The sequence below is a fragment of the Balaenoptera borealis genome (genome assembly GCF_965194805.1).
Source record: "Balaenoptera borealis genome assembly, chromosome: 10".
Taxonomy (NCBI): Eukaryota; Metazoa; Chordata; class Mammalia; order Artiodactyla; family Balaenopteridae; genus Balaenoptera; species Balaenoptera borealis.
The window spans coordinates 5,951,891-5,977,608 of record NC_138874.1 but is presented as its reverse complement, the minus strand read 5'-3'; the positions used below and the strand labels follow the sequence as shown (position 1 = coordinate 5,977,608).

Below are 25,718 nucleotides of genomic sequence, written 5' to 3'. Positions count from 1 at the left end.
TGTCTTTGATCCATTTGCTCTAATTTTTGTTTATCGTGTTAGGTAAGAGTCTAAGGTCACTTTTTTTCTTGTGAGTATACAATTTTCCCAGCACTCATTGTGGACATCCAATTTGTTTTAGCACAAAACTTAATTTCCCCTTGAATTGTCTTAGCACCTTTGTCAAAAATCAGTTGACCATTGATACACAGCATCTTTGCAGTACGAGTTTGTTGACTCAATTAAGTTGCATTTATCTGTTTGCCTGTACTTATGCCAGTACCACACTGTATTGATTACTGTAGCTTTACAGTACATTCTGAAATCAAGTAGTGTGTATCTTCCAAATTTTTCAAGATCGTTCTGGCTATTCTAGGTCCTTTGCATTCGCATATAAGTTTAGAATCAGCTTGTCAGTTTCCACAAGAAGCCTGTGGAGATTTTGATAGGGATTGTGTTTAATCTGTAGGTCAGTTGGGGGAGAATTACCATTTTAACAATATTCAGTCTTTTAGTCTGTGAACATGGAATGTCTATTCATTTATTCAGTTCACGTAAATCCAAATTTACTTAACATATACAAAGGTACAATACAATTGTTAACACTACAAAATGATGTTTGTGAAAGAAAGCAGCTGTAACCTGTATTATACCTTGAAGTTTATAAAATAAAAAGTAGTATTGTTTAAACAACTAAACTGATCTTTCACACTACTCTTATTTTTCAATGGGATGACTTATTATGTATAAACATGCATAACATTAAAACTATACGACCCCCAAATCATGTGCATCTTTATTTTATGTAGTATTATATAAGGCATATAATACCTTTTCTCTTGTTTTCTTAATTTTTACTGGGTTGCCTTGGAACTAACACTAGGACATTGGATCTGACATTGTTGGTTGTCTACAAGTCATTCCACATTATTTCCCCACTCTCAGGCTTTGGGAATGACACTAGACACACCTAGGCACCTAGGACATGAAAAACAAACCCATAATCAGAAAACATTTGAATCCCAAATAGGACAATTCACTGCCTTTTCAGGATGGAAGGACTCCAGTGAAATCAACCTGCCAAAGGAATCTAGTTAATCTCAGCAAAAAAAAAAAAAAAAAAAAGGTACTATATTGAGTGCTCTGCATTGATCTGTACTTCTGAAAGATCAGATATTTAGCAGTAGTTTGCTCAGCCTTGGTGAGAGAGAACCCATGCTGTCAGGCCCATGAATAGTCTCCATCCCAACCACAATGGCTACTCCGTTCTTGGGCTTGTGAGGCCAAGGCTGATATACACTGGATGAATGGTTCTGTCCACCTGAATGCCCCTTGCCTCTTCTGTGGTAGCTGCTCTTTGATGGACCCTGACAGAAGACTCAAAGATCTGTACAATTTGTGCCTGCTACCATGTATCCAGCCATGTGCTTCTTTCCCAGACTTCCTCAGCACCAGTCATCCAGCCTTGCTCCAACCAGCCAAACTATTTGCCAGTCTTCAAGAGTATGGGTATATCCTTACCTCAGATCGCTTTTCCTGCCACCAAGATGATGAGCAAGTGTACAATTTAAAACCCTACTCACTTGGAGGATTTCTCCCTCACCATTGTCTTTCAGAGTGGAGTTGAGTTGTACTGGCCACGGAGGACACTGGGTGAGAGATTGTAATTATTTTTCCATTACACCAGCTGAAATCAGCTCATTCATTTTTGATCTATTTTTGATTATGTAAGCTAAGTGCTTGGGGAAGTCAACTGTGAGTTGTCTTTTCACATTCTTGATAATGTCATTTGATGTACAAAAGTTTTTAAGTTTGATAAATTCCAATTTAAATATTTTTTTTCCTTTGTCTGGTGGGGCTTTCGGTGTCATATCTAAGAATGCATTGCCATATCCAAAGTCATGAAGATTCACCCTATGTTTTCTTCTAAAAGTTTTATGGTTTTATCTCATGCTTAGGCCACATATCCACTTTGAGTTAATTTTTGTAAATGTTGTGATGGAGTGGACTGGCATGGGTTTATTTTTGGACTCTCATTTCTATTCCATTGATCTATATGGTTTATCCTTATGGTAGTACCACACTGTTTGTTTGTTTGTTTTGTTACCACACTGTTTTTGATTACTGCAACTTTGTAATAAGTTTTGAAATCAAGGAAATGTGAATCTCCAAATTTGTTCTTCTGTTTCAAGATTGAAATTCCATATTAATTTGAGGATTGGCTTCTCCTTTTCTGGAAAGAAAAAAAGCCATTGGAATTTTGACAGAAATTGCATTACATCTGCAGATTGCTTTGGGGAAGTACTGATATCTTAACAATATTAAATCTTCCAGTCTATGAACACAAGCTGTCTTTACATTTATTTGTCTTCTTAAATTTCTTTCAGCAAAGTTTTCTAGTTTTCATTGTACAAGGCTTTCACTTCCTTGGTTAAATTTATTCTTAGATATTTTATTCTTAAAAGATGAGAGGGAATTCCCTGGCGGTCCAGTGGTTAGGACTCGGTGCTTTCACTGCTGAGGGCCTGGGTTCAATCCCTGGTTGGGAAACTTAGATTCCACAAGCCACGCGGTGCAGCCAAAAAAAAAAAAAAAAAAATGAGAAGAGGGGAAGGTAGAAATTCCTTCAACTGAGACTAAGGTGATGGATGAGAAACTGACTTGTAGCAGTCTCGTACAAGACAGGCATGAAAAACTCTCTCATGGCAGCTCCTTACCAGGCTTATCTCCTTTTGCTTTAAAGGAACTGCATCCAACCAAGACTCAGGAGATGTACCAGCCCACCACTGTGTCATGGCAGAGATATTTTCTTACAACTCTACCCTCAATCTTTTATGTAAACAGTTAATGTTTTGAAGCATAGGCTATTCCTTCATATACCCTAATTAATTGTACCCATTCTTTCTATTGTCTTAGACAACATTAGACGAGCATGATCACAACTATGAGCACCAGCAGGATAGTCAATCCCACTTGGAGGGAAGACTGCAACCAGGCTCCCCATCCAGAGCCACTCCAGGTAAATATGTTGCAGGTATCGTTGAGATTAAAGAGCCATTCTCTCTAAGCTGAGAGATTGACTTGTTCACTTTCCATGGTTCAGTAGTCCAACTGAAGCAAGAGGTTTTGGCAATTACATGTACTCCGCCTTATACAGCTGGCAAGAAATTCTGGGTGATGTGATTGTCCATCACCACTCATGCTATAAAGTTTATTCTTGGTTGTAGCAATCTCTGCGGTAGCTTTTGCTGCCTTGGGATCAGGATCCAATTCTTACAAGTCTAAAAGTTGGGATTATAATGTGAGGGATCTTAAGTGCCAGAAAGGACCTGTAGGAGGAACACTACCTTCTGAAGTGTACAGAGGAACAGCTTTTAAATTTTTATCAGCACAGACAGGATGACCAATCCAGCAATCAATTTCAGAGCTGTATCTATGGTCTAGGAAGAATGTATAGGGAGTTTTTTTTTTTTCCTCAGGCAATACAGGATGGCAGGGTCATTCAATGCCTGGAAGCAAGATCTAGTCCTAGCCCTTGTGGGGTTGAACATTATAAAGCAGATTGTGCAGGATTCCTTGTCCCTGTTGTCACCCACGTGGACTCCCATAGGAAAGGACCCTTCAACAATGAACATCAGTCGACCAACAGATGTTAGTTCAGGTTGATCAGCCTTGAGACACCCAGATAAAGAACACAGACATCTGGATATTGCATCACACAGTATGTCCATCTATTTTCCAGGATTGAGACCAAAATCTAGGCTTAGTGATTTAGCCCATGAGGCCAGGGAAGCCTGACAAATGTGCCTAGATTGCCAGCTACACAGTTGAATGGTGTTATTAGTTTCCTAGGGCTGTCATAATAAAGCACCACAAGCTGGGTGGCTTAAAACAACAGGAATCAGAAATATATTTTCTCACAGTCCTGGAGACTAGAGGTCTGAAATTAGGTGTCAGCATGGTTGGTTCCTGCAATAGCAGGTTCTAAGGGAGAATCTATTTCATGCTTCTCTCCTAACTCATGGTGGCTTCTGGCAATCTTTGACATCCTTTGGCTTTAGACACGTCACTGCACTCTCCATATTGTGTCTGTCTCCTCTGTTTTCTCTTATAAGGACACCAGTTTTTGGATTAGGGCCCACTCTAATCCAGTATGACATCATTTTAACCTAATTACATCTACCAAGACTCTTCAAATATGGTCACCTGCTGATGTTGCGGATGGACATGAATTTGGAGGTGAGGGGGCACTATACTACTCAACACAAAGCACAAAATCAACCTGCTTATAACTGTGTAGTTCACATTTCCCCAATGGTCCCTAAAATTCCTTTATAGGTTATTGTTTTAAACAGATTCAGTCAACGACCCTGCATCCCACTGCGGTGTTTTGCAGTCTCTTGCAGTCCTGAAAGAACCAGCCTCAGGGAGCTCCAGAGCCAAGCCACGCGGGGTAGAGAAGCCTCCTCTTTCATGCATAACCCTTTAAACCCTCCGGGAGGGCGTAGCACCAGTGCTTATGGGAAATGTAGTCCTACGTTCCCTGGCTCACACTGCGCGTAGTTCGGAAAGCCCCTCAGCCGCGGCTCGTCCTGCGCACGTGCAGTTCAGTAGCCCCGGTGTCTCGCTTTTTCGTGTCTTGCGGGGAAAATCCTGGAGCGTCCAGGTCTGTGTGCGCTCAGGGAGCGGGTGCTGCCTGAGTCAGAGCTGCGGGTGAGCGCGAGTTGGGTGAGGGCTGAGGGGTGCCGGTGCGGCTTAAGGACTGGTGGGAGGTGGCAGTGGGGAGGAACCCCGCGGTGTGACCCACGGTGAGAGAGCCTGTGAGGAAGGATGGGGGCGGCCTTGGCTGCGAGGAGCGATGGCGGGGTCGGGGCGCCTCTGTCAGGGGAAGGGGCGGCCTCGGTCGTGGGGATGCGAACGTACGGAACCCCGAGAGGCTGCCGAGTCCACGCGACTGCGGGAGGGGGGGCGTGAGTTTTGTATCCAGGCGGAGCCAGGTGTAAATTAATTACTGCTGGCAAGATGATTGATCTACCTGAGACGAGGTTTTCTCATCTGTAAAACGAGAGTATTGATATGTACCACACGGGGTTGTTCTGAGGATTACGTTTTTACATACGTTTTGAAAATATGGACGTAAAGTTTTTACATATAGCACAGAACTTATAGTTGATACTAGCTGATAAGGTGTTTGCAAGATACTTTGTTGTTTTCATTAGCTGTTTTGTTTAATCTTCACAACAGCCTTTATGTAACTTTTCTATTCTGACAAAAAAAGAAAACTGAGGCTCAGAGGGTTCAAGTGAAATGCACCAGGTCACACAGCCACGGTAGATATCCAGCCTAAAACCAGCATTGTATTCCTCACAGCACCTCCCGCGGGGCACAGGGAAATAATCCCAAAGTGTGTGGACTGAATCTCACCTTGTGGTCAGGTATTCTGGGATTTCTTGGCATCTCAGAACCCTTGGCGCAGACTACGTAATGTGTTGCTTGGACTGCTACACTGTCCAAACTTCAGCATCCTCAGTGGCCTTGGAGTTTAGACAAGTAAGTTCTGTGACATTTGGAGCCCTGAATGAAACTTCTAAATAAGATGATTTTGTCCTTTAAGCCTAGGTTCCTGTTCCTTTGCAAGTAGCAATCTTTATCCTGCTCAGAATGAGCAATCCTTCGCTAATATCACCACATCCAGAAGACCTCACCATGATGGTGAAAGGTCTGGACCAAGTTTCAGGAAAGATAGGTGAGTGGGACCCTGAGAGTGGTGGGCAAGGAAGTGTTCATTCTTTGGAGGGTTCACGTGGGCATGGTCTGCAGAGAGAGATCACTAGGCCCAGCTTTTAATAAGCATACCATGCCTTCAGCCTCCACTCGCTTCCTCCAAATTCTGAGCTGCTCTCCTACGACTTCCGTCGTGATGTGTGCCCTCTAGAGGGATGCTGGCTGCTCCATCTACCCTGACTTTATGGAGTCATAGAATAGGGTCATCTGTGTCTGCTTCATTTCAAAGCTGAGAAACCTTGACTGTGAGTGTACACGTAACCTGCCCATAGACACCCAGTTTGTTAGTGGTGGAGCCAGGAGTCGAAAAAGGCTGTCCATGTTATAACGGGTAAGTCACCCACCAGGTTTTATTACAACTCAGTTAGAAACAAACAAGTTTTTAAATAGACCTTTTCCTGAAGGAACTCCCCCATCCCTTTCTGCAGGGTGATTTCTCTGACTCGAAGGGTAGGCAACTCAGTAGGATATAAGCAAACGTATCTTGAGTACTTTTCCTACAACATTGATGATGAAAATAATGGTTTGTCTTCTGATGTAATATTATTTGTTCAATTAGTCCTGAATTGGTTCTAAAAGAAAAATGAAATTAATAAATCATTAGGAAGTAAACCCAAGGTTAAATTGCTCAGCCAAGCTCTATAACTTGGCTGTCAGAGTTGCACATGTGAATTCTCCCTCCACATAGTTCTTGCTGACTCCTCAGAGGCCAGAGAAACTTTTTCCCACAGAGGGGCATTTAACCAGCTGGTAGGCAGAAGTTCTTAGGAAGCTCAAAGATTCCTAGCAGCCAGATCTCACATGGCCCACTCCTGTTTTCTTTTCCCATAGCTGTACATACAGCCTTCTCTGTACTTTCCCAAAAGGAACAGAAAAAGAACAAGTCCCTGGTGAGTTGTTTGATTATTCATTTCTCACATTGTCTTCCACTGCAAAAATGATTAAAGATTAAAATGATAAAAATTATTAAGGAATATATAGAGTTAACATATCTAAAACAAGGAAAAGTCAACATTTAATTATATGGAGATAATCATAGTTGCTTTGTTAGTATGTATATTACACGTATAACTCTCATTTTTACAATAATAATTATGTGCGGATTTATCTCTGATATTTTGTACAAAAGGAAAATGCTTTGCTTTGACTCTAAGAATAAACAAAAGTAACTCTTCATGGAACATGAAGACTTCGTGGCCTGAAGTCTGAAAAAAAATTCTTTGTCTTAATGAAAGTGTGGTAGTTGACAACCTCACTTAACAAGCCTGAAGTGAATGCTACCTCCGTTTTTCTTCTCTGATTGTTCTTTAATGGGCACAGAAGGCAGAGAGCCAAAGCATGACTCAGTTGTTGTAAGTTTATGATTTCTTCTGTCTGCTTCTTGGTATGGCCTTCTTCCTGTTGCCTTTTAGCAAAGCTCATCCCCACGCATTCCTCCTCGGTCCATTATAATTCTTACCTTACTATTGTTCTTGACTAATTTCATACCATGTGGATTTTTAACTATATCGAGGATGAGACAACCACTCCAAATCTGAAATTCAGAAGCTGAATTTTGTGCCTCGTTAAGTAAGTAAGACCTATCACTGGCCAGACGTATTTTCAAAGCAAACTGTTGATTTCCTATAGGGTTTTTGCGAAGAGTTAGTATATTAGTTTCCTATGGCTGCTGGAACAAGTTACTGCTAATTTGGTGGCCTAGAACAACAGAAATTTATTGCCTCGCAGTTCTGGAGGCCAGAAGTCTGAAATCAAGGTGTTGTCAGGGCTGCACTCCTGCCTAAGGTTCTAGAGAAGACTCTGTTCCCCATCTCTTTTGGCTTCTGGTGGCTGTTGGGAGAGAGGGAGGAGATGGAATGGAAAGAAAACCAAGATGAAGAAAAATATTCCTTAAACCCTGTATCAGTCAGGGTTTTCCAGAGAAACAGAACCAATTGTGTGTGTGTGTGTGTGTGTGTGTGTGTGTACACATATATGCATATAACACACATGTACACACACCCATATATATTCATACATGTATATATTCATTCATTTAAAGGAATTGGCTCGTGTGATTGTGGAGGCTGGCAAGTCTAAAATTTGTAGGGCAAATCAGTAGGCTGGAAACTGTCAGTTATAAATATATATGGAAGTTGAAAAATAATACAGCTAATATTTAGTACCGCGTTCCCCTTCCCTGAGTTCCTCTGGCTGCAGGTCTAGAATGTCTCCAGTGGCAGCAATGTCAGCAGTCCCACAGCTATTTCTTCTAAAACACCATTTATATTCAATTTGAATTTCATTTCTAAAAAACCCCTTTTCATTTCTTTACTGCTGTTTCATCTTTGTTGGCCAGTTCCCTGCTGCAGTTAACTGTTTTTGCAAATGTCTTATTGCTGAGAGACAAGGAGGCAACACAACTACATGCTTTGCTGTGTGTGGTGAAGGCACAGCAACCAGTCACTGGCAGACTTTGGAAAAAACGACATGGTTGATCATTGTTCATGATGTGTGTCTGTTATTTTGTAGTGATTTATGGACTGAAAAACAAGCAGTGAAGTTTCTACTTTGTGCAATTACAGTTATCCTAGTAACTAAAAATCTGACCCGTGTTGTTGGGCTGGTGTTATTTAACTAAATTGTGGTGACTGAAATTCGTGCATATCAGAACCATGCAAAGTTGGACTATCTGTATAGACATAAACATTCATACATACCTATCTATTAACACAAATTTGTAGACGCTTAAAAGTTTCTCCTGGCAGTGTAGGTTATCAGAGACTTAGGAGAACTCTTGTGTAAAGGAATAATCCCAAGATTACACATCATCTATTCCCTGAACAGACCAGGGCATTTTTAAAGTTTATTTATTTTTTGGCCGTGCCATGCGGCATGCAGGATCTTACTTCCCCAACCAGGGATCGAACCCGTGCCCGCTGAAGTGGAAGCATGGAGTCTTAACCACTGGACCTCCAGGGAATTCCCTAGACCAGGGCATTTTATATCACTGAAGCCCCAAACTCAATTCTCTCCTGATTTTATGCTATTTGTTAATCCAGTTTGCATCCATGCCAGTTTCTAAGCTTTCTGAGGGTAGAAACAGTGTTTTATGTACTTTATATATCCACAGAAACTAGGACACTTTCATACATATAATGTATTTTATGCTTGTGTGGACATCTATGTATGTATATACCCTGTAAGGGAGCAAAATTTGCCACACCAAAATGTGTCTCTTTGGCATGAGGATTAATTTAGGCTGATTATTATTATTATTTTTTTACATCTTTATTGGAGTATAATTGCTTTACAATGTTGTGTTAGTTTCTGCTGCATAACAAAGTGAATCAACTATATGTATACGTATATCCTCATATCTCCTCCCTCTTGCGTCTCCCTCCCTCCCACCCTCCCTACCCCACCCCTCTAGGTGGACACAAAGCACCGAGCTGATCTCCCTGTGCTATGCGGCTGCTTCCCACTAGCTATCTATTTTACATTTGGTAGTGTATATAGGTCCATGCCACTCTCTCACTTCGTCCCAGCTTACCCTTCCCCCTCCCCATGTCCTCCAGTCCGTTCTCTACGTCTGCATCTTTATTCTTGCCCTGCCACTGGGTTCATCAGTACCGTTTTTTTTTTTTTAGATTCCATATATATGTGTTAGCATACGGTATTTGTTTTTCTCTTTCTGACTTACTTCACTCTGTATGACAGGCTCTAGGTCCATCCACCTCATGACCAACAGCTCAATTTCATTCCTTTCTATGGCTGAGTAATATTCCACTGTATATACGTTAGGCTGATTATTTTTAAGAAACAGAAGACTCAGGAAGTCTTTCTTTTTACCTAAAGAATTTAGATACAGGGCCTGTTCCTGGAGTAGAGCTGTCACCAGAGAAGCTGCAAAGAATGAAGGCTATGTGTGGTGTGGGAAACTCTACAGCAGCGGTCCCCAGCCTTTTTGGCACCAGGGACCAATTTTGTGGAAGACGGTTTTTCCATGGGATGGGGGTGGTGTTCAGGGATGGTTCGGGCGGTAATGTGAGTGAAGGGGAGCGATGGGGAGTGGCAGATAAAGCTTCGCTTCCTTGCCCACCACTCACCTCCTGCTGTGCTGGTCCACGCCTGGGGTTTGGGGACCTCTGCTCTACAGGGCCTAGAGATCAGAATCTACTCTGTGTCCCATTGTCTCTGCAGGCCCAGTAAACCTTTGTTCACCAAACTTTTGCTTTTCCATTTCCATGTAAATTGCCTTCCTCCCCTTTGAAGCCCCAAATCACTATCACTAACATCATTTTTTTATCTTTTGCTCAAGATGGTATTTAAAGTGAGGGTTTCAGCCGTTTTGGCAAGTTACTTAGCTTTCCTGGGTCTCTCCCCTGTATACATTTTATTAAACTTTTGTTTGATTTTCTTTTGTTAATCTCTCTCATGTCAGTTTATTTATTTTTTTATGGAAGTATAGTTAATTTACAATATTAGTTTCAGTTATATAGCATAGTGATTCAGTATTTTTGCAGATTATACTCCATTATAGATTATTACAAGATAATGGCTATAATTTTCTGTGCTATACAGTATATCCTTGTTACTTATCTATTTTATACATAGTAATTTGTATATGTTAATCCCATACCCCTCCTCCTTTCCCTCTCCCCTTGGTAGAAATGTAAATTGGTGCAGCCACTATGGAAAACAGTATAGAGGTTCTTCAAAAACCTAAAAATAGAATTGCCATACTATCCAAGGAATTCCACACCTGGGTGTATACCCAGAAAAAAATGAAAACACTAATTCAAAAAGGTACATGCGGGGCTTCCCTGGTGGTCCAGTGGTTAAGACTTCGCCTTCCAATGGGTTTGATCCCTGGTCGGGGAGCTGTCCCGCATGCCTCGTGGCGAAAAAACCAAAGCATGAAAAACAGAAGCAATGTTGTAACAAATTCAATAAGGACTTTAAAAATGGTCCACATCAAAAAAATCTTAAAAAAAAAAAAAAGGTACATGCACCCCAGTGTTAATAGCAACTTTATTTATAATAGCCAAGACATGGAGGCAACCCACAAGCCCATCAACAGATGATTGGATTAAGAAGCTGTGTGTTACTCAGCCATAAAAAAGAATGAAATTCTGCCATTTGCAGCAATGTGGATGGACCTAGAGAATATTTGCTTAGTGAAATAAGTCAGGCAGAGAAAGACAAGTACTGTATGACTTCGCTTATATGCAGAATCTAAAAAATAATACAAGTGAATGCATATGCAAAACTGAAACAGACTCACAGATACAGAAAACAAGCTTGACCTAGAGAATATCATCCTTCCTTTTGTCCATGTGGTGTATCACATTGATTGATTTGCAAATGTGGAACTATTCTTGTGACCCTGGAATAAATCCAACTTGGTCATGTTGTATGATCCTTTTTACATATCGTTGCATTCGGTTTGCTAATATTTTGTTGAGGATTTTTGCATCTGTGTTCATCAAAGATATTGGCCTGTAATTTTCTATTTTTGTAGTGTCTTTGTCTGGTTTTGGTATCAAGGTAATGGTGGCCTCATAGAATAAATTTGGGAGTGTTCCGTCCTCTTCAGTTTTTTGGAATAGTTTGAGATAGGTATCTGGTAGAATTCCCCTGTGAAGCCATCTGGTCCTGGACTTTTGTTTGCTGGGAGTTTTTATTTTTATTTATTTATTTTTGGCTGCTCTGTGCAGCTTGTGGGATTTCAGTTCCCTGACCAGGGATCAAACCCGTGCCCCCTACAGTGGAAGCACTGAGTCCTAACCACTGGTCTGCCAGGGAATTCCTGAAGGGAGTTTTTAAATTACAGATTCAATTTCACTTCTAGTGATTGTTCTGTTCAAATTGTCTGTTTCCTCTTGACTCAGTCTTGGCAGGCTCTGTGTTTCTAGAAATTTGTCCATTTCTTCTAGGTTGTCCAATTTGTTGACATATAACTGTGTCATAGTCCTCTCTTAACGATTTTTTTTGTATCTCTGTGGTATCCAAATTGGAAATGAAGAGGTAAAACTCTCTTGTCAATTTAATTCTTAGAGCAGCCAGAAGAACCTAGAAGGGCGGAGGAAAATTTCTTCCTCTCTGACAACATTATGCATGAATTAATAGATTAATTGGGTATTTTCACTATGTTTCTCTTTGTCCCACCACATATAACACAAAACAGGGAATATGGTAAACATATAAACTTTTTCTAATAAACTCAACAGTGAACATGGTGAAGAATTAGTTCCTAAATATCTTTTCTCTATCATACAGTGGTGAATATTTCAGATTGATCAGACATATGCTGTTACAGGGATCAATTTCATTTGAGGATGTGACTGTGAACTTCACTCAGGAGGAGTGGGGTCAGCTGGACCCTGATCAGAGGACCTTGTGCAGGTATGTGATGCTGGAGAACTACAGAATCCTCATCTCACTGGGTAAGCAGAGCTTCTCTAAGTAACAACATCAGACCTGTCCTTTCTCTGTTACCAAAGCATATGGATCTTTTGTAGAGTTTAATGATATTTAGGTTTGGACACCAGGAATATTGGTTGTGTTTTCACCTCCCCATTGAAAGATTCCAGTGGGCCCCTTCATTGTGCAATTCCTGAAGCTGGACCTTGGTTTTTCTTCTGAGTTCCTGAAGCCAGGCAGTGTTCTCTATGTCCTGTATCACTTTCCACTATCAGGGCATTGCATTACCAAACCAGAGGAGATCTTCAAGTTAGAGCAAGAAGCACCATGGATATTAGAGGAAGAATTTGCAAGCCATTATTACCCAGGTGAGTAATCCAGCAGAAATTAGATCCCAGGTGGTTGTTTTAGATATAAGCATCTTTGGAGCATTTTGAACAAATCTATTTAGAGGCTCCATCTGTTTGGAAATGACTAGGGATATTTAGCCTACATGCCTCAGATACCTAAATTCACCACCAGATATAGTCTTACACATAAATGTTTTCTTTTTCGCTTGGCTTTTTAGGAGTTTAATCCCTATTACCTGTACCTTGAATTTCATTCCTATCTCATAATAAATATTTTATCTTAGTTAGTCCCCTTTCCCCTAAGCATTGTCAGTTGCCCACATTCCCTTCTATCAAGGACTCCTTTTGTTTTCAGGAGTTAATTAATTAATTAACCAATACTGCTTGAGCGCTTGGTCCATGCCAATCATACTCTAAATGAAAGAAATACAGCAGTGGGTGAAATAAGTCCCTTGCTCTCAGGGAATTTACTTATTAGCAGGAAACAGACACAGGAACCTGACTGCCCTGTGAGAAAATGATTTAGAGGGGTGGCAAGAGTAGAAGCAAGGAGACCAGTCAGGAAAAGAGATAATGCCATTGACTAGGTTTAGGGGGACAGAGTGTATAAAGTGATGGAGTTCTGGGTGTATGTTGACAGTGGGGTTAACAAAATTGGCACATAGACTCTAATCTGCCTCGTCTAAATACTTCATTCCTCTGGTAATTTCTTAGAACAACATCCTTGTCTACTTGTGCTCCCTGTCACATTTACTGCATAATTCTCTGATTGGGCATATTTTACTGTGAATTCCACTCTTTGTAATTCATCCATTCTTACTGAACCTTTAATTCTCTATTCCTGATGTTTCTTTCACCCCTTCTATCCATTTTTGGAAGGTATATTCGTGAAGGGCCACATAAATATATGTACATTCATTGCCAACTTTACTCTCCCCTTTTCTACCCCAGTAGCTTTGATTAGTTGGTTCACTGTCACCCCGTCCCCTCAGCTCCTCGGAAAAGTGGAGGAAATGGAAAAATTTATTTGGAACTTTCATCTCAAAAGAATGATTCTGAAACCAAAGAGTCAGATAAATAGTATTTGTGTATTAGCCCAATTTTATAAGTAGTTTAATTCATAATGTATGTTTAATTTTTCTTATTTTTAGATGAATTGAAAGTTGATGGCATGATAAAGAGCAAAGAAAACCAAGACAGACATTTATGGCGGGCTGCATTTATGAATAACAAAAAAGTCGTTACTGTGAAAGAGAATGTATTAAGAAAACCATTTAATTTTTGCATGGACTCTCTTCCTTCCAGAAGAATGCCCAGTAAATATAACCTAGGTGGAATCAGTTTAGAAAATATATCAGAGTTAACCAATAATAATAGAAACTATTCAGGAAAGAAATCTGATGATACCAATGGGTGTGAGAAATTGATTCCTGAAATTAATCATGAGAAAACTCATACTGGAGAGAAACTTAATGAATTTAATAAAAATGAGAGCACTTGCTATCATAATGAGGATTTTATTCAGTAACAGGAGAGTCACAGTGTGGAGTAACTATTTGAATATAATGAACACATTAAAGCCTTCCACGGTAATGCCCTCTTCATTACTCAAGAGGGAACTCACACAAGTGAGAAACTCTGTGATTATGGTGAATGTGAGAAAACCATCAAGGATGAGTCAAACCTCATGTTACTTCAGGTAATTTACTCAAGGAAGAATCACTATAAACTTAATGAATGTGGGGACACCTGTGATAAGTCAGTCCTCTGGAAGAAACGTCATAGACTTCACATGGGTGAGAAATACCACGAGCGTAACATATGTGGAAAAGTGTTCTTCCAGAAGTCAAACCTCACAGTACACCAGAAAACACACACAGGAGAAAAACCCTATCAATGTAATGAATGTGAGAAATCTTTTTACCATAAGCCAGCCCTCACTGTATATCAAATAATTCATACAGGAGAGAGACCCTATGAATCTACTAAGTGTGGGAAAACCTATCAGAAGTCAGCTCTCCATTGTCAACATCAAAGAACACACACAGGGGAGAGGCCTTATAAATGTAGTGAGTGTGGAAAATCTTTCTCCCAAAAGTCAGACTTGACTGTGCATCAGAGGTCTCACACAGGAGAAAGACCTTATAAATGTTATGAGTTTGAGAAATCCTTCTGTATAAAGTCAAAACTTACTGTACATCAGAGAATACACTCAGGGGAGAAGCCCTACGAATGTAGTGAATGTGGGAAGATGTATTATATGAAGTCAACCCTCAATAAACATCAAAGACTTCACACAGGGGAGAAAATATATGAATGCAGTGAATGTAGGAAGACCTTCTGTGGGAAGTCAGTTCTCCTTAAACATCAGAGAGCTCATACAGGGGAGAAACCTTACGAATGTGTTGAATGTAGGAAAACCTTTTCTGAGAAGTCAACCCTCAGTAAACATCAGAGGATTCATACCGGGGAGAAACCCTTTGAATATAACAAATGCAGGAAAGCTTTCTGCCAAAAGTCACAACTCATTCAACATCAGAGAATTCATACAGGGGAGAGACCCTATGAATGTAACGAATGTGGGAGAACGTTTTGCCAGGCCTCCCTCAATGTACATCAGAGAACACACAGGAGAGAAGCCCTATGATTGTAACGAATGTGGAAAATCTTTAATAGTTCAACCCTCGTTAAGCATAAGAGAATTCACTCAGGGGAGAAACCCTATAATTGTAATGAGTGTGGGAAGACCTTCAGCCACAAACCCACTCTTGCCACACATCAGGGAATACACACAGAAGAGAAACAATGTAAAGACATTTGTACAAAACACTCCTCCCATAATTCAGAGCCTTTGGTATGACAGAAACTATATCTGGGGAAGAAACTCTATGCATGTAATGAATGTGAGAAGTCCTTCTACCAGAAGTCAGCTTTCAGTTGATATCAGAGAACTCAAACGGAAGAAACCCTGGCAGTGTTTTTATCAATATACATTTCCTTTTGCTACTGGGCACATTGTTAGTCTGTATTTCTGAGTTTCTCTTGCAACCACGTGGGACAATGTGAATGAGAGCTGGCCAATGAGATGTGTGCATAATGATGTCATTCACTTCTAGGTCTGAGACATAATGGGCTCCGTGGCAGTCCTTTGTGTTCTCTGTTCTCTGTGGGGTAGGAATGTAGTTGCCTTCCATTGAGAGGTCTGTATGCACTGTATGTTGGTGAACTCACACAAGAGTGGAGACTCCTGTCAAAATCCTGAATGTTTAGAAGCCTCGTCCATAAATCAAACTCACTGTAATGGGAAAAATTAGAGTCAAGAAATCTATTGGTTACAACAAATGTAGAAAGGCTTTACTAAAAGGTGATTGATATTTCACTGAACCTCAGGTAAATCAGAGTACAGTAAAACTTTATAAACGTTTGGCTTTCTGAAAGTTTTCAGTAAAACATACTTTATTATATTTCAGAGAATTTTTACTGAGGGAAACAATTTAGAAAACAAAGAAATTTTTTGTTTAGAAAAATGTTTTGGTAACAAAACTTTTGCTAAACATAATAAAATATTTTCTATGTATGTAGCTGCTGTAGTACATGTGTTTTTGTAAAACATCACAAATATTTTGAATGAATCATGTATACAGCGTTATGTATGTGTGAAAAGTCCTTGAGCTGTGGGAGACTTTTATATGTGAGTGTATTGTATAATATTTTCCGTGTTTAAAATTTTCACTGGAACCCAATAGAATCAAACTAAAACATCAAGATCCTTAATTTAATGACCATTATGACATAATTATCATTGTATATGTCACTGCAGTCTTTTATATTTTAACACTATATATATATATATATATATATATATATATATATTTTATATTAGTTTATTTTTGGCTGCGTTGGGTCTTCGTTGCTGCGTGTGGGCTTTTCTCTAGGTGTGGGGAGCAGGGGCTACTCTTTGTTGTGGTGCGTGGGCTTCTCATTGTGGTGGCTTCTCTTGTTGTGGAGCACGGGCTCTAGGCGCGTGGGCTTCAGTGGTTGTGGCACATGGGCTCAGTAGTTGTGGCTCGCAGGCTCTAGAGTGCAGGCTCAGTAGTTGTGGCCCATGGGCTTAGTTGCTTCGTGGCATGTGGGATCTTCCCGGACCAGGGCTTGAACCCATGTCCCCTGCATTGGAAGATGGATTCTTAACCACTGTGTCACCAGGGAAGTCCAAACACAATATATATTTTATGTGAGATTATATGTGACACATTTAAAGTATCATGCTACAGTTGATCCTTGAATAACGCAGGGGTTAGGGACACTGAACCTCCGTGCAGTTGGAAATAAGAGTATAAGTTATAGTTGGCCTCTGTATCATGGTTCCACATTCACAGATTCAACCAACCATATATAGTCCTGTAGTATTTACTACTGAAAAAAATCCACATATATGTAGACCCACACAGCTCAAACCTGTGTTGTTCAAAGGTCAACTGTACACACATTTTCTCTACTATGTCCTGGCGTATATTAATGGGTATGGCTATTGTTACTGAACGGTCTGTTCAGTAAAGAAGCCAACAGTATTTTTGCCAGCCACATGTTTCTGTAACAATTATTTACATACAAAATAGAGACTAAGTTCACAATTTTTACCTCTAGCATAAGCCTGAATTTAAGAAAGCAGCTGTGAACAGTAATGCTCGAGAAAACAACCCCCTCTTTCAATATCCTGAAATGTTTAAATGGGGACCCTAAGTAGGTTTGAGTGTACCAGCCCAGTTTAGATGGAATTAGGAATTATTTGTATAGTAACATGCTATATATCGTTGTCTTTACTTCCTAGTATTAGCAACCATGGTATGGTGCAGAAGTTGGCAGACATTTTCTGTAAAAGGCCATATAATAAATATTTTAGCCTTGTAGGCCACATGTGCTTTCTGTCACCTTTTTTTTACAACCTGTAAAAACCATTCTTAGCTCATGGCCCATTGGAAAACAGGTTGTTGGCCAGGTTTGGCCTGTGGGCCAAAGTTTGCTGACCTCTGATGTAGCAGTTAAGAGCATGGACTCTGGAACCAGAGTTACTAGACTCAAATCCCAGTTCTGCTGCATATTAGCTGTGTGACCTGGGCCAAATCCCTTATCTGTTCTGCAGTTCCTTATCTGCAAAATGATGATAATGATATTACCTACCCCATAGGGTTCTAGTGGAGATTAAGTAAGTTAGTAAATGTAAAGTACTTAGACCATTGGATACAGTGTAGTAAGTGTTAGCTTTTCTACGAGTAGCATAATTTCCTTGCAACAGATTTGTAGGAGCTTTTACAGACTTTTGATTAGTTATTCAACAGCTGTCTCTCACTTTTTCCATGCCAGCAGAATGTTGTTTTTGTTTCATTGTCCACCTTTCCTCTGTATGATACGGGAGATAATGATCTAACCTAATTTATTTTCAGCTTTTTGACTATGACTGATAAATAAAATTGTAAGATACAGTTGGCCCTCCATACCCGAGGGTTCTACATCTATGCATTCAACCAACCGCAAATTGAAAATATTTGAAAAATAAATTCTGGAAAGTTCCAAAAAGCAAAATTTGAATTTGCTGCATGCCAGCACTGTTTACGTACCATTTACGTTGTGTTTACAACTATTTACATATTATTTGCATTGTATTGGGTATTATTTAATCTAGAGTTGGTTTAAAGTACATGGGAGCGTATGCATAAATTATATGCAAGTAATACACCATTTTATATAAGGGATTTCAGCATCCACGAATTTTGGTATCTGATGTGGGTCCTGGAACCCTTTTGGTCCTGTCCAAAACATCCATTGAGACATTTGGTCCATGATCCATTAAATAATACAAACATTTAACTTCATTAAAAATTTATGTTATTTTTGTTGTATTTCATGATGGATTTTGGATTTCACATTTATTCTTCATGAAGTTTGGCAGGGTTACTCTTAAGTCGATGACCAATTGCTCTTGAGTATATATTGACCTGATTATTGGTTTCATGTTCGTTATATCTGCTAACAATTTTGGTTATATGAATTTGATTTTGTTAGTATCGTTGTGAAATTGGTGGCCCTCTTTGAACGTGACCACCAAGAACTGGGTGATAACTTATTCATTGCTTTGCTATTCATCCTTTAACACTTCAGTAAATCTCCAAATTGAAGGATGATGCACTACCATCAGCTTTTTTTTTTTTTAAGTTTTATTTATTTATTTATTTATTTATTTATTTATTTATTTATGGCTGTGTTGGGTCTTCGTTTCTGTGCGAGGGCTTTCTCTAGTTGTGGCAAGTGGGGACCACTCTTCATCGCGGTGCGCGGGCCTCTCACTACCGTGGCCTCTCTTGTTGCGGAGCACAGGCTCCAGACGCGCAGGCTCAGTAATTGTGGCTCACGGGCCTAGTTGCTCCGCGGCATGTGGGATCTTCCCAGACCAGGGCTCGAACCCGTGTCCCCTGCACTGGCAGGCAGATTCTCAACCACTGCGCCACCAGGGAAGCCCTACCATCAGCTTTTGAAATTTGTTATGCCAGCCTTTTACTGAGTTGTTTGTCCTCTGATCACCAGTTAGTACTGAAGTATAAACATTCCAAGTTTCTGGTGGAAATCTTGCAGTTTCTGGTCTTCTGCTTCTGCCATGCCTCCCATGAACATACACTCTCTCCACATAATCCATTAGGTATCTAAATTTTCTTTTGCAGTCTCCACAGTGTACTCAAAATTTCATTTATAACTTCCATAGGCAAATGGAAGTTCAAACAACAGGGATGTACAGGTGTTACTGTACATTGTCATATACTCTGGCGGTAGATCCAAAGAAGACTTTTTTTACCACAGTGATTGTGTAACAAGCATCCTTTTACTTATGCACTTGGTAGGGGTAGTTGAATCTTACTGATATTTGCAATCTTGAAATCCATCATGCATGATGAAGGGTTAATGTTGAGGTTTCTTTCCCATGCAAATGCAAGTACTTTCTCATACATGTATATCTGTGTCTTCTCATCCTTTCATTGTCAGTGCATAAATCGGTGGCATAGTATAACCCAGTACTAGACTGCACACAGTAAATAATTGAGTGAAGTGTGTTGGCGTCATCTTGAAGATGCTATCAGTGAATCTTGTTGTACTGGCACTGATATAATGAATATTGTCATAAGTTGTGTAAATAAGAATTCTTTTTTCATCTTGAGCGCCAGAATCGTGCATAAAAAATGGTTTGCCTCATCTGGTCACTTTACACTCCTCTGGAATTTCAGTTTCATGCAATGATGTTGGGTTTGGAGGTCAGTGGGTTCTGGAGCTCCCACCATCTCCCTTTTGGAGTATATTCAGGGTTTCATAAGCAGGTATGAGGAGACTGACATTGTTAATTCAGCATACTTCCTAACCTAGCAACCCCAGATTTTTATGATCTTGTTCATACACGAACTGCATGTTCCTTGGGAGTGTCAGTAGCTTCCATCATATTTTCTGAAAAGTTGATAACTCAAGAATGCAGTTCAAATGAGACCCCCAGGAAGCTCTCAGATGTCCTAGACTATGCCCCCCAATCACCATTTCACTGGTTCAGTCTGCCTGGAGAGCAAGGTTAAGGAGTTGGAGCTGAGTGTCAGAGCTTCATTTGGAATTTTGTGATCAAATGTATGGACTCAGCAATTGCTCTTATGACAACTTCAGTGGCCATGAAAAATCATGTAGATGGCTCCAAGAGAGGTTCAAGGGAATCCATCTGATCCTTCCTTGTCTTGTGATCTTTCTTAGCACAGAACAAGGAGCTTTCCCTCCTTGGCTCAATCAGAGCCCTTTTCCTCTGAAATGAGGGATAAAGGACAAGATATCAGGTCTCTTTCTGCTTGAGGATAGGTAAGGACAATGATCTTTGTGTGGGCAGGATAGCTTTAACACCTAGAACTGTCTGAGGGTTTTTTCAAAGAAAAATCGCAAAGGTTTGTTCTTTCAACTTAGGAGAGATACTAGTAACAACTAGGCTGGTTTGATGAGTTACTATGGTAAAAGTTGCATGCAAAGAGTTAACAAATCAGAAGAGATACTCCTCAATCTGCCCTAGGTTAAATTTGTAAAGTGTTATTAATATAAATATTTCAGAAATTTTATACTTTATGGATATCTCTGGAGGTTTGTCAGTGCTCTCTCTGTTGATAATATGTTTACAACCTTAGGAATAAAATTCTTATGAAGTGGTTATGTACAATTCTTCAATAGAGAATTGTATTCTCATTCTGTTATTATTTGCTACAGATATAAATTAACCACAGCCACCAAGTGTCTGTCATCTGCAGATAGTTTTTCATTCTGAGGCTTGCCTGAGCACTCTGCTATAAGCTCAACAGGTCAGAGTTTCTGTCTTCAACAAAGGACAGTCATGGAGCCTCATGGAATAGTACTGTCCAAAGTACTTCAATGATGGCTACTTCAAAGAATAGACTCCTGGTTACAGCTTCTGAGATAACATCACTTGGACAACTTTCAGACTTTACCAGTGGACTTGGGATTTCCAAGACTCTTCAGTCCAAAAGTAGATGGCTTCAGGAGAGCAGAGTAGTAACCCAAGACCCAGAGGAACAAGAATATATTACATTGGAGCAAATGAATTGATGAGAAAAATTTTATTATTGCTATTCATAGGAATATTTTATGTAGTTTTAATTTTCTATTTCCTGTATGTTATGGGATGAATTGTGTTCCCCCAGAATTCATATATTGAAGTCCCAACACCCAGTACCCAAAACATGACAGTATTTGGACATAAGATCTTTGAAGATATGATTAAGTTAAAATGAGGTCTTTAGGGTGGCCTTAATGAATCTGACTGATGTCTTCATAAGAAGGGGAAATTTGGACACACAAAGAGACATTAGGAGCACACAAACAGACACACATGGGAAAGTCCACATGAGGACACAGCAAGAAGTTTGCCATCTGCAAGCCAAGGGAGAGAGGCCTTTTGAGAAACCAAACCTACTGACACCTTGATCTTGGACTTCTAGCCTTCAGAACGGTGAGAAAATACATTTCTGTTGTTTAAGCCACTCAGCCTTTGGTATTTTGTTACAGCAGCCTAGCAAAATAATTAACTGGATTTATGAGGAAATTTTCCATTTATAATCCAAAACAATTTAGTAGACTCTGCTTTTGTAAACTAAACTGAAACATTAAAAAATGATGTCTGATTCTCACTGGCATCTCAGAATTCAGAAACTATTACTATGTCTCCTTACTTTCGTGGCAATATAGTTATTTTCATAGGTTCAATAAGAATCTTTCCTTTTTAACCAGTATATATTTGGACAAATTGATTGCACAACTAAGGACTTAACTAGAGCATCACATTTCTTAGTGTTGCATATTTGATTGGGTATGAGGTCTTTTTTTTTTTTTTTCCGTAAGATTTTTGGGTTTTTTTTTTGATGTGGACCATTTTTAAAGTCTTTATTGAATTTGTTACAACATTGCTTCTGTTTTATGTTTCGGTTTTTCCGCCGGAGGCATGTGGGATCTTAGCTCCCTGACCAGGGATCAAACCCATACCCCCTGCATTGGAAGGTGAAGTCTTAACCACTGGACTGCCAGAGAAGTCCTGGGTATGATGTCATTTTTTAAAAAATTTATTTATTATTTATTTATTATTTATTTTTGGCTGTGTTGGGTCTTCGTTTCTGTGCGAGGGCTTTCTCTAGTTGAGGCAAGCGGGGGCCACGCTTCATCGCGATGCGTGGGCCTCTCACTATCGCGGCCTCTCTTGTTGTGGAGCACAGGCTCCAGACGCGCAGGCTCAGTAGTGGCTCACGGGCCTAGTTGCTCCGCGGCATGTGGGATCTTCCCAGACCAGGGCTCGAACCCGTGTCCGCTGCATTGGCAGGCAGATTCTCAACCACTGCGCCACCAGGGAAGCCCCTATGATGTCATTTTTAAGGAACAAGGTCTACTTGTGAAGCCAGTGCCTACAAAGCCCTTGAAGGAAAACTAGCCTGATAGTGTCTTACCGAATTCCAGCCTTACCTTGCAGTCAGAAAGATGATTTTCTGGAACGCCAGGAACATTTGCAAATTTAGAGGATTTTGAGAAGGAGCAATTCACCCAAATGTCTAGGTACCATGAATCAGATGAAATTTGGTGGAGTTTCTTGGGATGGGTTTCCTAGCTCCTGGGATACCAAATACTAGTGGCTTTAAAAAGTACTGCTAACTGTCTCGGTAAGGCTAGATCTTTAGCATGTAACAAAAAGTTTCACATGGATTCAAGATTTAGAATTTAAAAACTGACCTGTCAAAGTATTTTAAAATATTAATAAAATGTTCTGTCGCTTTTATAATTATTTACTGAGCATCAACTGTGTGCCAGATCCTGTTCTATGGTTTAGGCACAAAGTGAGCAAACGAGACAAAGTTCTGATCTGAACAGAGCTTGCATTCTTGTGGTGGAAGCAGCCAGTAAGCACAGAAGGTATTCAGTATAATAAAAAAGATGATAGGGTTCTCCAGAGAATCAGAATCAGTAGGAGATATATCTATACATGAAGCCCAAGGAAGTCACTTTTGAGCAAAATGTGTAACTCTTCAATGGTGCTTGGACATCAAATGAAATAAAAATTGAAACTTTGCAATGTGATGACATAGAAATCACTGGGGAATTTACTGAAGGTTATTTAGAGCAGTGGGTGTGAAATCAAAATTGTAGTGCATCGAAAAGTAAGGTAAAGTGAGAAAATGGAGACTGAAAATTGACAACACTTTTGAGAAGCATCTCTTTATGAGGGAAGAGAGAAAAAGTATGTGACTGCTGGATAATGTGAGGCCAAAGGAGAGAGGCTATTTAAAAAGCTTTTTATTATAGAAGTTTAAAAATATATATACAAAAGCAGAAGGGATTGGATGATGCCCTTCACTTGGATCAACAAATGTCAACATTTTGATACACTTCTTTTATCTTTTTTTCTTTTATGTTTTCTTGTCAACTTTTAAAGCAAATCTCTGATACCATATCATGTTACTCCTACATACTCCAGTATGGATCCTAAAAAGTAGACATTTTCTTGTATAACACCACAGTGCTGTTATCAAACCCAACAACTTTAGTAATTCTTTAATGTTATTTAGTGTCCAGTCTACACTCAGAATTCCTGATGGTCTCAAAAATATCTTTTTATAGTTGGTGTGTTCAAATCGGGATTCAAACACAGTCCACACTATGCATTTGGTGGTTAGGTCTCTCAAGTCTTTTTTAAATTGAATGCTGTCTCCCACCCCTCTTTTTTATGCCATTGACTTGAAGAAAACAGGTCCATTGCCCTGTAATATATTGCTTGATTGTTGATTTGGCTGATTGCTTCCTGGTGGTGGCATTTGAAATTGTTCTCAAATCTCTTGTATTTCCTATAAGTGGGAAATTAGAACTGAAGGCTTGACTAGATTCAGGTTCAGCTTTTGAGGGCCCGAATACTTGATAGGTGGTGCCGTAGACGTCATCATCATCATATGAGTAGACACCTAATCTTTGACATTCACACTTATAGTGACACTAAGATTGATCACTGGCTTTAGGTGATGACAGCTTGGTGGTTTTGTAAAGTTCCCCATCAACTTTCTTCTAATCCTTATATCATCATTAATAATTATTGCATGAAACAATTATTTCATGAGGGTCAAAAATGTATTTTTCTAATTAGATCATTTCCGTATTTATGGTTGGAGTTATTTAGAGAAAAATTCTCCATCATTAATTTCAGAGTAAAGGGTTGATTTTCTAGCTATCTCCAATGCTGACCAATGAAGTTCTTTTTTTCTGCTCCCTCTCCATCTATCTCCTGTGTATTATTTGAATTCATGGACTTTTACATATTTAAAGGTTTTCAATCAATTGCAGTCTATTCTTCTATGCTTAAATGGTCCCATCTTTGGTCACTGGGAGTCCTTTCAAAATGACTCCTGTGTTCTTTTGACCCCACCGTCCTTTTGTTGAAATAAGGGTTACTGACAATAATAAGGCAACTACTGATCTGTTCTCCATCCTTATAGTTTTGCCTTTTCTGCAGTGTCATATTTTGGGGGCTGACTGCTTTCACTTAGCAAAAGGCATTTAAAATTCATTCATATTGTTGTGTGATTCCCTTTTAACACTGAATAATATTGCAGTGTCTGGATGTATCATACTTATCCATTCACCTGTTGAAGGACATCTTGGTTGCTTCACTTTTGGGTTATTATGAATAAGTTTTTGCATAGAGATAAATTTCAAATAAGTTGGCCAAATACTTAGGAGCACGATTGCCATACTGTGTGGTAAGAGTACATTTAGCTTTGTAAGAAATTGCCAAACTGTCTTCCAAAGGGGCTGTACCATTTTGCATTTCCACCAGCAATGAATGAGCATTCCTGTTGCTTCACATCCTTACCACCATTTGGTCTTGTAGATTTTTAAAAAAAATTTAGTCATTCTAATATGTGTGTAGTGTTATCTCATTGTTGTGGTAGACTTACTTTTGAAAATCATTTGGCAGTATCACATAAGCTCCTCTGATCTGGCAATTTCACATATGTACCAAGAGACATTGTTTAAAAGAGCAAAAACAAAAACTAGTAGCAACCCAAACATATAGTAGACAGAAGAATGAACAAATTTATAATATTATATTCATATAATAGAATACTATGTAGCAGTCTAAAAATATTTAACTTAATATATAATTTATAGAAGTGTACATAGCAATAAAACTATAATGAATATGATATTCATAATGATAAAATTATTAATAAGGGTTGCTTTTTTCAGGATCTCATTGAGGAGGGCACACAGGGAGCTTTAAAGTTATTGGTTATATTATTTTCCTTAAGTTGGATAATGTGTATGCCTGTGTTTGTTTCATTCTTTGTATCTTATATATGTATTATTTTACATTGCATTTTTTATACTGGTGGCCAGTGGCATTGCACTATTTCATAATGCAAAGAAATAAGTACTTGAGAGACAAAAATATTAATTCTCTTTACCCTAAATGCTTGCAGTCCTTGCTCATGTGTCTTTTTCTCATATGTAAACCTCTTCCTTATCTTCTTCAACCATGTTAACCCTTTTTTTTTTTTTTTTGGCTGCAGCATGTGGGATCTTGGTTCCCTGACCAGGGATCGAACTCACGCACCCTGCATTGGGAGTGCAGAGTCTTAA

At 39.4% G+C, this 25,718-nt stretch overlaps 1 protein-coding gene across 7 annotated transcripts; it reads left to right on the top strand.

The window, feature by feature from the left end:
• Positions 1–3,004: 3,004 nt before the first annotated feature.
• Positions 3,005–15,363, top strand: LOC309635876 (zinc finger protein 510-like). Of its 7 annotated transcripts, XM_082407708.1 has the most exons (6): positions 4,699–5,414; positions 5,594–5,725; positions 6,595–6,653; positions 12,065–12,150; positions 12,444–12,536; positions 13,670–15,363. In XM_082407708.1, the coding sequence occupies exons 2-6, from the start codon at positions 5,641–5,643 to the stop codon at positions 13,671–13,673; spliced, it is 327 nt and encodes a 108-aa protein (XP_082263834.1). In that variant the 5' UTR covers positions 4,699–5,414; positions 5,594–5,640; the 3' UTR covers positions 13,674–15,363. The 7 variants fall into 7 exon arrangements, with proteins under 7 accessions (XP_082263828.1, XP_082263834.1, XP_082263830.1 ...); XM_082407702.1 differs by adding an exon at positions 3,005–4,692 and having other exon boundaries at positions 5,350–6,653; XM_082407704.1 differs by having other exon boundaries at positions 5,594–6,653.
• Positions 15,364–25,718: the final 10,355 nt, after the last annotated feature.

Coding starts and splice junctions, on each gene's coding strand:
- LOC309635876 (XM_082407702.1), top strand. CDS start 14,206: ATGTTACTTCAGGTAATTTACTCAAGGAAGAATCACTATAAACTTAAT.